This window comes from Polypterus senegalus, chromosome 5 (genome assembly GCF_016835505.1).
Source record: "Polypterus senegalus isolate Bchr_013 chromosome 5, ASM1683550v1, whole genome shotgun sequence".
Taxonomy (NCBI): Eukaryota; Metazoa; Chordata; class Cladistia; order Polypteriformes; family Polypteridae; genus Polypterus; species Polypterus senegalus.
Genome location: NC_053158.1, coordinates 98,269,641 through 98,282,986, shown reverse-complemented (window position 1 = coordinate 98,282,986; position 13,346 = coordinate 98,269,641). Strand labels below are relative to the sequence as shown.

Here is a 13,346-nt window from a genome sequence, read left to right as displayed (position 1 = left end):
GTAAAAACAATTGTTTTCAAGATGTACATTTAATAACCAGATGTATGTGACAACTTTTATTTTCTCCAATATTAAGTTGTTTTTTTTTTTTATACAGAATTTTTGCGTACGAGGTCTTGAACTGTTTTCATCCTATTTGTTTAAAGATATATTGGAGTTGTACGACTGGAATCTAATGGGTAATATGAATGTTTTTCTTACAGCACTTACAGCACATACTGCACAGTTGACATTGTATGACAAAAATGGTGTTAAAAACCTGTAAAGAGTTTAATCATTGAATCTGATTACATGTTTAACATTTTCCTTATGAAAGTTTTCAGTAGATTTTCATCAGTTCAATACAATGCCACTGATAAACGTTTTGTGCCTGTGTTTATTAATATTAAGTAGTTTGCTTAGAAGTCAAAGATAAAACTGGTAATGCAGTCTAATCTTAAACTGTTATTCCTTTTAGTTTGTTAAAGTGAATGCAAATATTTGACAATAAATGTTGTCATAATTGTTGATCTTTAGCTCAAGCATGTCAAGCTCAATTTTATCGAGGGTCAACAGGAACACTATGCAGTCTGGAATCCGTAGCATTTTTCGAGATCACAAATGCCTTTTATTGTCAAAAATGATAGGTATTTCCAGTATATTAGCATTTTGTAATATAGTATCATCTTTAAATAGAAGAGACAAAAATTTGATTGAACACAGTTTATGATTATATGCGTTTGTGATAAATGTTCTGTTTTTCTGTTGTAGGTTCAGAAAGTGACACCAGTTGCCCAAAGTTTCACTTCATGCCTCGTTTTGTTAGGTTTCTGCCAGGTATGTTGGATATTTCTATGTGTCGTGTACTATACACTTTTTTTTTTTTTATTGATTTTAATTAGAAACGGATAACATGCCATACAGTCAAGTCAAATGTAACAAATCGGAACCAAATTTGACCCCCACCCTAGAGAAAGAGAGAGGAGCCAGCAACCAAAGCTTTTCTATAAAAGGAACAAGAAGAGAAGGGTATCCTTTTCCCCAAAATGGAAGCTTATTCTAAAATGTTATTGATTAGACCCTGCTCTATTTTGAAAAAGCTCTGAACAGATCTCTAAGTGAGGAATTTATATTTTACAATTTCAAGAAGTATAAGAACATGAGTTACCCAATAACTTAAGAGTGGTGGGGTGGGATTCTTCCAGTTCAGTGACAAACACGCTAGTACTGTAGTAAAGGAAATTACAGTTTGCTTGTCCTTCTCTGGAAGTACACCTAACACAGCTGTTAAAGGGTTAGGAGTGATTGTGAGACCAAGGCTGTCTGATAGGCTTGCAAAGATTTTCTTCTAAAATTTTGTTAATTTGGTGCACACCCAGAACATGTGGCCCAGTGAGGATGGAGCTCACTGTTTGAGTCTTGCTCGGGATACATTTTGGACACTTTTAAATGAAATAAATGTGCTTGATAAAATATTTTAAGTTCAATGACTGAATCCTTTGCACATGTGGAGCTTGAGTGTATCTCTGTGCATTGCCGCCTTCCACAATTTTCTGAAATATTAAGTGACAAATTCTTTCCGCAATGTACTCTGGGGCCTTTGAGGAAGAGATGTTAAAATATTTTTATAAATTGTCGGGACGCTGTCCGAGTCTTCAAGACTGATCAATAATTACTCTGGAGTAGAGCAGGATGGAAAGTGAGGAAAATTGTACATGTTCTGTTTTGCTAATTTTCTAGTGTGAAAATAGTGAAGGAATTGTGTTGATGAGATGCATCTGAAGCATAATTGTTTGTAGAATGCAAAGACATTATTATGTACAAGTCTCTAAGTGTTTTAGTCCCGGGCATTTTCAAGGCATTGAATAGTGTATATTTTTGAGAGGGTGGAAAAAGGTGGTTGTTATGTAAAGGTGCAACAGATAAAATTTGGATTTTTAGTGTAATGATGGTAGTTTGTATTAACTGGGGCACAGAGCAGGGAATAAAAAGCAGTACTGCAAGTTTTTATTTCTATTGCAGACCAGGCTTGTGGATATTCATGAATTTGTGCTGATATCCAGGTCTTTATAGCTTGTATGTTTGCTGGCCAGTAATAGAATTGGGTAGTGCCATGCCCCTTTCTGCTTTAGGTCATTGTAGAGTTGCCCTTTGGATGTGTGGATGTTTCAGATTCCAAATAAATGAAGTTGTGATTGAGTCTAATTTCTTAAAAAATTATTTGCTAATGTATATGGGGATGCTTTAAAATAGGAAGAATAACTTGGAAGGTTGGTTGTCTTAACAATGATTCTACTCCCTGCTAATGTAAGGTGGAGGGTAAACCATCTAGTAACATGTTGTTTAATTTTTTCCATGCAGTTTCTCGCAGTTTCGCTCTCACTATAGCCGATGCTCGTGTATCAGGTCCTGGCAGGTCTGTTTCAGGTCAGTCTCTGGGAGGCTGTACCATGAACTTGAAACAGGTTTAGACTTTGAGGCTTTTGCTGCCTTATACTTTTCCTTCTGCACCCTTTGTTTGCTACACATGCTTATTTGCATTGTGGACGCTAGGGGTCACTGTTGCCCCATTGAGCCCACCAGACAGACGTCCCAGACACACTTCTTCTATTATTCTTTAATAATAATTCTTCAATAAAGTGCACAAAGCACCGCATGCTCCACAATTCTTCAATAATAAATCAACACAATAATCAATCACAATAACCACAATCCTCCACTCCCAGCAGCTCCGTCCTCTACCACCCAACTCCGGCTCCGTTTGCTGGGGTTTCCCCACAGTCCTTTTAAAGTCCATGACCCAGAAGTGTTTCTTCTCCGGGTCAACACCACATCTTCCTTCATCAAGTGTCCCGGAAGTACTGCGGGCTTCCTTCCTCGTGACCCCAAAGTACTTCCGGGTTGGCATAATCGTAATAGTCCCCGGGTTCTTGGTGAGCTCCCCCTGGCGGGACCCAACAGGGCTAAAGAGGCAGACTCCATGTCCCATGCTGCCCTGTGGGAATCCGAGGAACCATTTCCATCCAGGGGAGCTGCCATCTAGTGTCCCGGGGGATGTGCCCTGAAAAGGCTGTTTTCATCTTTTAAGGGATGTTCCGGCCGGGCTTAAATGCTGGCCGTCCATCACAGCATGTAGTATTATTAAATCTCCTTGGGATGAATAAATACAGGATGTCTCGATATATTAAAAAAAGAAAAATGTTAAAACAACCCTGCTGCTAACGGAGCTCCTCCCTAGACGTCCATCTCCAACAAGACCAACTCCATGTACTGTACAGTTATTGATGCTTCTGTTTTACAGCAGAAGTTAAACACAGACCTCAAGTACAAATTAATCATTAATGTGTATTTTACACATGCAATGAAATTTCTGTGTTAATGTCTTTCACAAAATAATGGCAGTAGTACAATTCCAGGAAAAAAAAACACACACAAAAGTAAGAAAGTAAGAAGTAGCATAATAGTCTGAATGCAATTTCCATTTAATAGTTACTTTTGGACTTTCGTCAGATGTCCTAACACTGAAAAGGCATTGATAAGCCTTTTTGACAAAAGCTGACCTGTTTTGTGCACACCTAAAGTACTCTTTACATTTATTAAAGGCTGGTGTTCATTTAAAAAAATGTAATTATTATTGATCAAATTTTATATTATTTAATCAAAATTAACTACCGGTACATATTAATTGTAATGTATTGTTTTTCCTTCTAGCATGTTTTTTCTGTAAGGTAGAAGAAATAACTCGGTGATTAATTTCTTAAAAATAGTGTTGATAATCACTTGTCTGCGTATATTAAATTATTCCAGTTATTTATTGAGCCGTTTTGTGTACCAGAAACACCCTGGAGGTTGCTATAACTTTTAGAAAAACTAATAGCAATGGTTTGTAGTTTGTTTTCCAATACAGGATGATGCTGTATTACAAGGGATGTGTGAAGCCGTGTCAGATTGGCTGGACTAAATTAACACAGAAATTTTTCATACATTATTTGCCTGCATCAACGGCGATTAATAAGAAGCTCTGCTTTTATTAAGTTTTCTATATATTACCATGTTTATTCATTTGAGACATAGTGAACATTGAGGTATGTCTGAAAGTAGAAATGACAAGCGTCTTGAATTTAATTTACAAATAGCTAAAGTGCGCCTCTAACAGCAAGTACATATGAAAATATTGTGAAAGCAAGTTGTACAAATGTGTAGATTAAACAATTTAAATCTGCTGTAAAAAGACTACATCTGGTATTGTTCACCAAAGGAAAGGTAATTAGAGGATCCCATTTTTTTAATACAGTCTAAATTTCCAAACATTTAAAGTATTTTTTAATATTGTCTTTGTTTTGAAAGCGACAATTTGTAGTTCTCTGTATTTAAATTCAAAAATACATTTTATTAAAATTAATTTTAGGGAATACAGAATCAAACGGTTGGCATTAGTGATATTAGTAGTTTATTCTTTCAGCTTAAAACACTTGTCCATCAACTATGAATCTGATGAGATCTTTTTTTAGTTTCTTATATTTGTATTTTTTGACAGAAGAAATATGGAACCGGTTTTGATGTTCGAGAATGTTCCCACTATAGCCATTCCAGAAATTTACAGAGGTTAATTACTTACACATACCAGAATGGATAAGTAATTTAACAGGTCAATACCATGCCTGACGAAAAGATGTGAAATCTCAACAACATGAAGTCACTAATTGCACTGTTGCACACATGTTTTTAGGAAGTAATGGTTAACTAAGGTATTTCTATACATTATATTTCTTATTATGTGCAATGTCTTCTCATCACAATGATTTAAGTTGTAAGCTTTGCTATGGAAGGATATTTTATAAATACTGCAGGAAGATTTCAAAAGTATGTGCAGCTACATTTTTACAGTTTTGGAAAGTTACGTCAGGATTGGTTTGTGTGTTGTATTGCACATCCCCACACTGCATTTCCACACAAGTACATTACTGCCTTTGCTGGTGAAAAATACTAGCTGTGGATCAAATGCTGTATTTCTTTCTCTAGTTTTAACCAAGCTGAGTAGCTTCCTCTTTTGATTTTGACAAGTTTTCTTATTTCAGAATCTGTTCAATTTTCAGATACTTCTTTTTTTTTTTTTTTTTGGAAGTTTTATTAATTTTATTGCAATCCATACAAATCAATCAATTTTTTACAAAAAGTAAAATTGAGTTAAGAACAAACCCCTGAGAGAGAGAGCAAGGCAAACGGCGTGAAATTTAAGGCTTGTAAACATACCTAAATTAATAAATTTGATGAAATGGATGCATAAGACAGAGAAATACGGAAATAATTGCTTCCTCTGCGCTTTAAGAGCTTATTTTTAAATATTACTGATTAGATCCTGCCATGTTTTGAAAAAAGTCTGTACAGATCCTCTAAATGAGTATTTGATTTTTTCCAATTTCAAATAGTATAACACATCGGTTTTCCACTGACTTAAAAGAGGAGAGTTTGGGTTCTTCCAGTTTAGCAGAATAAGTCTGCATGCCAAAAGTGTAGTAAATACAATCACAATTTGTTTGTCTTTCTCCACTTTAAACCCATCTGGAAGAACCCCAAACACAGCTATTAATGGGTTAGGAGGGATTGTGAGACCAAGGCTGTCTGAAAGATAATTAAAAATTTTCGTCCAGAATAATGTTAATTTGGTGCAGGCCCAGAACATGTGACCCAGTGAGGCTGGGACTTGGTTGCAGCGTTCGCAGGTTGGATCATGCTCTGGAAACATATTGGAGAGTTTTAGACAAGACAGATGTGCTCGATATATAATTTTGAGTTGTATAATTATATGCTTTGCGCATATGGAGCTCGAGTGAATTCTCTGCATTGCTATTTTCCACTCCTTTTCTGATATATTAATTGAGAGATCTTTTTCCCAGTGTCCTCTTGGATCTTTGAAAGGGAGGGACTGTAAAATGATTTTATATATTGCAGAGATGGTCTTATAGCTAATGTATAAAGCAGCTCTGTAGTTCAATGTTGCCTATGATTGGTCTAGTTCAATTAAACTTTCAAGAAACTTTATAGGTAAAGTTCCTTTTTTCATAATTTAGAAAACAGTGTTTCTGAAGGTAGATTGTGAAACTGAAGCAGATATTTAAAATATTTTAACACAAATTGAAATAATTCTGCTAATTTGATTCATATTTTGTTGAATAAATGTACAGCTAACACTTTACTGCTTTTGGGATTCAAAATGAATTTAAAACTGATTAAAAGGAATATGACAGATCAAAATCTCTACATCTTTCACACATTTTATCAGGCTGATATTCAGTTATTTTACATTTCTTGGAGTTACTATACAGCTGTAGGAACTACTGATTTGTGAGTTGTTGAATATGTTTTTTAATTTTTCTAGATGGTGGAAAGGAGGTTTTATCAATGCATCAAGTGCTATTGTATCTTTTACGCAGCAATAAACCATTGGTACCTGAGGAAGAAATAGCCAATATGCTGCAATGGGAGGAGCTGGACTGGCAGAAATATGCCGAAGAATGCAAAGGAATGATTGTTACAAACCCTGGAATGGTAACTCAGTTTTGATATTATGTGAATACTATCTGTATAAATAAAATTGACATTCTCTGTTTATTTGCCTGTTTGTTTGTTCGGCTATCACACAAAGATATTGGATCTGATTTTCACAAAATTTTGCATGTGCATTGTCTTTTCTCCAACTTCAAATATAGAGAAGTTGTACTGTGGGGATGGGGTGAGGGTTATGAGGCAATCCAAAAACCAGTACCAACTTGGGGACTAGAGGAGTATGCTAGGGCTGACAAACATCCCCGATTTTTGTACCAACCAATTTTGCAGCATTTTTCAGTTTTCTGAGGTCCTGGTTTTTTTCATTATTTGGAAGGCAGACTAAGAAATGTAAATTGACTGTATAGACAAAGAGAGAAAAGTATATATAGAACGAGTGTGATGGACTTGGATTTGATTTCTTTAACTAGCCATCTGAACTAATAGGTTCAGAAGCATCTTCATGGCTCGTAGGATGTTTTCTCATTTCTTTAACCATGATTTTTATTATTCTGACTTTGCCGTCTTTTATTACTGCTGTTTAAATAATACTTAGTGCATCTGAATGAATTAATACATTTTTTATCATAGCATTATTGATGGCTTTTTTTAATTAGTTTATAAAAAAGCCAGAAATTAAAAGAATAAGAAAATGGCAAAGTTGATAAATTGATTTCTTTTAAATGTATTTTAGGATAATTTGTTGTGATAATCCTAAAAGTTATAGAATATTACAGTTTTTATAATATAATAGTGCCACTTAGTGTCAGTGTTGGTTTACTTCCTGCCACAAAATGAAGTACATATTCATTTTTGTAAACATTGATTTTTAAATCTATATTTAAAAAAGAAAAGTTTCTTTATTTAACATTCACATTTCATTTAACAAAATTCAAAAAAATTTAAAAAGTAATATTTTGCGTGCAAAAATACTTTGTAATCCTTTTTCTGACATTTCATGAGTCAAGTAAGTTAAATTTCAGAGAATACGTTTTAAATTAATTTTAAATTAAATTGATGCACAGTTTTCCTTTGTCTTAAGTCAGCTGTTAATATGATAGACTTTTATGTCTGTGATTAGAATTAATTAAATCGTCGGTTAGATCATGGATGAAGGTATACATTTAGAAAAAATAACATTTTTCTTGTCTTTTATAGGTTGTTATTAGGGAATGTAATATTTTATTAAATATTGGTGCATATTTCTTAAACCATTGTTACTTAATTTTGCATCATTAACCCCAGTTGATCATAGTAATTTACTTTTTTGACATAATGTAAAATTTTAATGCAATGTTACCTTGCAGTTTTTATTTATTGAATCATTTTTTTAGTTTGTCGAAAATATACAAAAACATACAGTTTAAAAGGTTGCCATTTTCAGATTTGTTTTCTCTTGAGTAGTATATGCATTTAAATGAAGATTCTGATTGTTCACTTAGATAGTTTAAAAAAAAAAACACTCTTTGTGTGATTTTTTTTTTTAAGATGAGAACATGTCAAGAGAACCAATGCTGACAATGAATCTAATTACCTAATTAACAACTTGGTTGAATTTTTACAGAAATACTGAATATCAGGTGTAGAAATGCATTGTGTTTTTGGTAAACACATAATAGCAGATTTATTAGAAAAGTAAGTGATACAATTCTCACTTTTCACATAATAAAGATGTTTTGATAAATGGGTAGTATAATCCATTTTAAAACTATTAGTGATATTGAATTTTATTTTTCTCAGAAACCCAGCTCAGTTCGTATTGACCAGTTAGACAGGGAACAGTTTAACCCAGATGTCATTACATTTCCTATAATTGTTCATTTTGGAATACGGCCAGCACAGCTGAGTTATGCTGGAGACCCACAGTGAGTTTTTTTTTTTTATTATTATTATTATTATCTTTTATGAACTAAAAATGTGATTTGTTATTTATGTGTTCTTCTTCTGAGTTCAACAGATTTTTATTAGGATAGAGTTATAATTAATAACTAAAGATTTACCTAGTAGCTGCATTCTTTCCTTTTTAAAAATTCATTATCAGTCTCATCATTTTATTGTAAGTCCTTCAGATCTTAAAATAGTAACCCTTTGAACCTAACCTTCATGAATTTCACTGTGCATGTGGCAATAGCAACCCTATAAATTGTAATGCTTTGTTTTGCATTTCAGATATCAGAAATTATGGAAGAGTTATGTAAAACTACGCCATCTGCTGGCCAATAGCCCAAAAGTCAAACAAGTAGATAAGCAGAAGTTAACACAGAGAGAGGTAAATGATTCATTCAGTTTGTGTTTTATTTTTATTTCACTGTTAACATAAGATCATTGGAATGTGAGAGATGTAGCCTTAAAAAAACTCGGATCAATAATGTATCTCACACAACCCAAGCCCAGGGTCAGGATTCCAACCCAAACTCATTACTAAACACAAAAGTACAATCAAAGATGCATTTAAGAAATAAATGATTGGGTGATTTATGTGTTTTATGTTGTATATTTTCAACTTATGAGTTTTGGTATTACGTATTTATGAAATTCAGATAATTAGCACTGAAAGTTACTAGTGTGTTGTGTGCATTTTTTGAATTTGGAGAAGGAGGTATTAACATTAAGAATGTTGCAGAATTTTTTTTTTTTTTCGTTTAATTTTATGGACGTTTGCATATTTCAGCCACCTTAAACAAAGGCATACACTAACCACAATCCATAAGTATTGTTCTAAAGACAGTATATAATTTTCAGATAAAAGAAAATTTATTATATGACTACACCAGTAAACCAATCTCCTTGTAAAGCATGAATAGGATTTAGGGCTGCTGAAGTATTATTTATAAATATTATGTGTTATGTAAGATGTAATCTTTTGTCGTACATTTATGTTTCTGTAGTTTTGTTTCTGCTTTAGCTGATATTGAGAAACATCTTTTTCTTAACATTGATTATTTTATTTCTGGTAATTTTGTATGGTGGAAATATTATTTACAGTATGGATATATTTTTATATTTTACCTTTTTTCAGGAAGCACTTCAAAAAATCAGGCAGAAGAATACTATGAGAAGAGAGGTGACTGTGGAGTTAAGTAGTCAAGGCTTCTGGAAGACTGGCGTTCGATCTGATGTCTGTCAGGTGCAAAAAATAATTATTAATATTCTGTTTCAGAAGTGTAATTCAGTGTTATAAAGACTATTATTTTATTTAAATGTTTACTTTTGGTAAGCTTATGAAACTTCTTGACCAGATTTTAGATAAGCTTTTGTTTTGTTGTTATTTTATTATTCTGTTGTTATTGTAACTTGGCTAATCTCTAAAAATATTATTTATAATCAAGCAAGTAAGTTTTTTGTTTTCTTTTTAACTGGTTGCTTTTGCCATGTAGCCTGTTTAGTGCCTCCCTTAGCCAGATATTTTATATAGAAAGTGCTGAGTAGAATCAAAAATGAAAATTAGTTTAAAATAATTACGTTTCCTGTTTTATACTAAATCCCTAAAAATAATTTGAAAATTCTATTATAATTGAAATGAAAATTGTAGTGCTGTTCATATACTGAGGTATTCGCTTTTTTAAATTGCTCATAATATTAATAAAACATTTGAAATATTGAAAAAACAAATAAGATCTTCTTTAATATGCAGAGTAATATGTTATGAAATATATTTCTACTCTTTCCAGCATGCAATGATGTTACCAGTTCTTACACATCATATTCGATACCATCAATGTCTTATGCATTTGGATAAATTGATAGGATATGTATTCAAAGAACGCTGTCTGCTTCAGGTAAAGACATTTAATTTTTTTTTTCCTTGATTACTTATTGAATTGCTAAAACTTGGTAACAGCTGAAATGATAGTAATACAATTTAATTATTTAGCACCTTTCTCATGAAGCATACTGATATGTAAAAATAGAATGAATGAACTAGCTCCTCTACTAGTTTAATTTTTAGCTCAGTGTTACTTTCAGGTGATATTTTACTATGCATCTAGGAGTTTGTAATATATATAGTAAATTCATGTGTTCCTGTTTGATTCTACTAAATGGAACAGAAAAGCATTTTATTGAAATACTACAGTGTATTTAAAAGTAAGTAATGATGGTATTTTTCATGTTCTAAAGAAAATATGCATGCTTTATTGTATACTTGTATAGCAACAACAAATTGAGATGTTACATGTGTTAAACTAAATAAAGTCACCTGTAACAACTCAACCAAGTAGTCAAAAAAAAGTGAAGAACAGAAAATGTCAAAATTGGAAATAAGAAAGAAAAGTGACAAAAAACAAACCACAAAGCAAAAATCAGAGACCAGGAACAGAGTAATTTCAAAAGCCAGAGATCAAAAGTAAAGAGAATTGCAAATATTAGTGTGTTATCCAAATATCAGTTACAACAAAATGGCTGTTGAGACAACCTTTTAACCCTTCACCAATGATCCCTCAATGTCATCACCCTAAAGGCCACGCACCATAGAACCAGAACCATCATTATGGTGATGGAACCTACAAAATGGTGAGATCCCTCAGCAAAACAAAATAGCATTTAAAAAAATATTAAATTCACTTTTTAAATGAGGGCTTCATTGAAGAAAATAACTACAGCATTGTGAGTATAAAAAACTTGATACCAAGATCATTTTCATACCACAAGGAAAGTCCAGGAAAATTAAAATATAACTACATTCAGAGTAGCCACCAGTGACTGCATTATTATTTTTTACACCAATTTTAGAAAGTTGAGAATATAAACCTTCATTAAAGTATGAAGAAAATTTAAATCAAATAATGTTACTATTACACAAGTTGTTAAAAATCAATTTAATTAATTTAAATTATGCCTATCCCATTTATAACCTTAGTTATAGACAAACAGGCAGTATATGTGTGAATATTTGTGTAAATGTGTGTATTATGTAATTGTATGTATTGTTACTAAATGATACTTTATTTAAGGTTTGCCTCTAGTTAAATTAAGAACAAAAGGTGTATAACTAATTTAAAAATGTAGTTTTATAACACTGTTCTTTACAAATGATGACACTGTATGCAAGTGGTATTTTTAATCTTTACAAATAATTATAATTGAAAAAACAGAGTGCATTCTGAGTAACCTGTGTCCCAAAAAAGCAGGAAGCAAAGTAATAGCAAATGTAAGTTTTCTGAAAAGCGGCTGGGGGTTGTCCAAGGAATAAATAGCTGTCCGAGGATTTTCTGGATATTTTTGACAGTTTATGTAATTTGTAAGTAGTCCCACAAAATTGAAATTGTGTCAGTTGTTATACCTACCGTTGAGATTATAAGAATACCAAGTTAAGCTGCACTAAATTAATTGATTGTGCGGTGTCATGCTTTATTCTCTCATAACTCCCTGCATCTGGCTTTTTTTTTTTTTTTCTTCTTGCAGTTCATGTAGTTCCAAAAACAATGACAACATTTTCCTTTGAAATCCCACCATGAAAACTTACACAGGCTTAACTTTAATTTTTAGCTTTTATTTATTTATTCCAGTTTTCCTTTTCTCCACTGCCTCAGCAACATCATACTCAAAGCAGGAAACTGATATATATGTGATCTGCAATTGACTTTTGACTAGTTATTGAAGATGCTTATAGATAAACATTTTGGACACTAGTTCCCTGTTGCTAACATCTATTACATTTTCCACTGAGAGTCATGAGGTATAATTTAACACTAGAATTACCAGAGCCTACGAAAAAACTCGTAATTCCTTCCCACCTTAAACTGCTTCTTAAATCCATTCACACCTCTCCGCCAGCGCCCTTTGTCTTCTAAATGTGCTGATAAAGAGAAGCTAGGAGCAGCCGGCTATTCCATCCCCCCACCAATTTAGAACATGCACGAACTTCTCCCAGCTCATGCCTTGATTGAGTATCTAGGAGTGAAGTGCAGTTTTAGAGTGGAAATAATAGATCGTTATTTGGAACACACACATTTCATGTCTGTTCCGTTTCTACAGTAATCTGTGTAAACACATTGTTAAAACAGAAACGTTTTTTATATTCTAGTAGTAGATGACAAAATGTAGGCATAAACTATATAATGTATGAAGCTTGAAGTCCAAATAGCAAAGAAACATTTTCACAAGAATAACACAATTGCGCTTTTATTCAAAAATATAACTGCAGAAACAAAAAGCCGCCTTAACATGCGACATTGACAGCACTTTATTGTAATTGCCTCCGTGGTTCAACAGAATCATTTCCCGCTTGGGAAACAAAAGGTCACGAGTTCGATCCTGCGCCACTCCGTTTTGAGAAGTAAACTGCTCCTAGTCTTACTGTTTTAGAATAAAAGCATACATTTGATTTCAGTCTGTAACAGCCGGTGCAATTTATGATCCTTGTAAAGGTTAGCTTTTTTTTTTTTAATTCACTTTTCATTCTCTCCATCGCGTTCAGAATCAATTCATACAACCCCATCTGACACGGCTGTTTTCACTAAAGACGCGCTATAGCTCTGCAATGTACCACGATGCATACTAACGCCCCCCACCAACCGGGTTTTGACACACAAACGCTGGCGAAGCTGCCTTCTTCGTATCTCACCGTCACTTGCTTTTCTTTTTATTCAGTTTTATTGAGTGTTCCTGCCAGTCCCCGCATGTTGCTGTATGCTGTTTCTTTTGTACTCCAGGACATGCAGAGGAAAGAATGGTAAAGAGCAGTAACTTCGGCGCTATATGCAATAATCAGACACTCCCCATCTGCCCGTGTCGTTCAAACACAGGAACATATATTGGTGTAAAGTATAACAAAAGTGCACTTTTATTCAAGTGCACTTTTTCCATCGCCTTTTCCTGTA

The 13,346-nt window shown here is 33.2% G+C and overlaps 1 protein-coding gene across 1 annotated transcript in view; it reads left to right on the top strand.

Annotated features, from left to right (window-relative positions):
• drosha (drosha ribonuclease III) overlaps positions 1–13,346 on the top strand; it is a 149,438-nt gene that overhangs the window by 77,023 nt on the left and 59,069 nt on the right. The window contains exons 11-17 of the mRNA XM_039753150.1: positions 98–179; positions 751–816; positions 6,359–6,528; positions 8,266–8,390; positions 8,695–8,794; positions 9,545–9,652; positions 10,197–10,304. Coding sequence (XP_039609084.1) covers positions 98–179; positions 751–816; positions 6,359–6,528; positions 8,266–8,390; positions 8,695–8,794; positions 9,545–9,652; positions 10,197–10,304 — 759 coding nt within the window. The remainder of the gene's footprint in view (positions 1–97; positions 180–750; positions 817–6,358; positions 6,529–8,265; positions 8,391–8,694; positions 8,795–9,544; positions 9,653–10,196; positions 10,305–13,346) is intronic.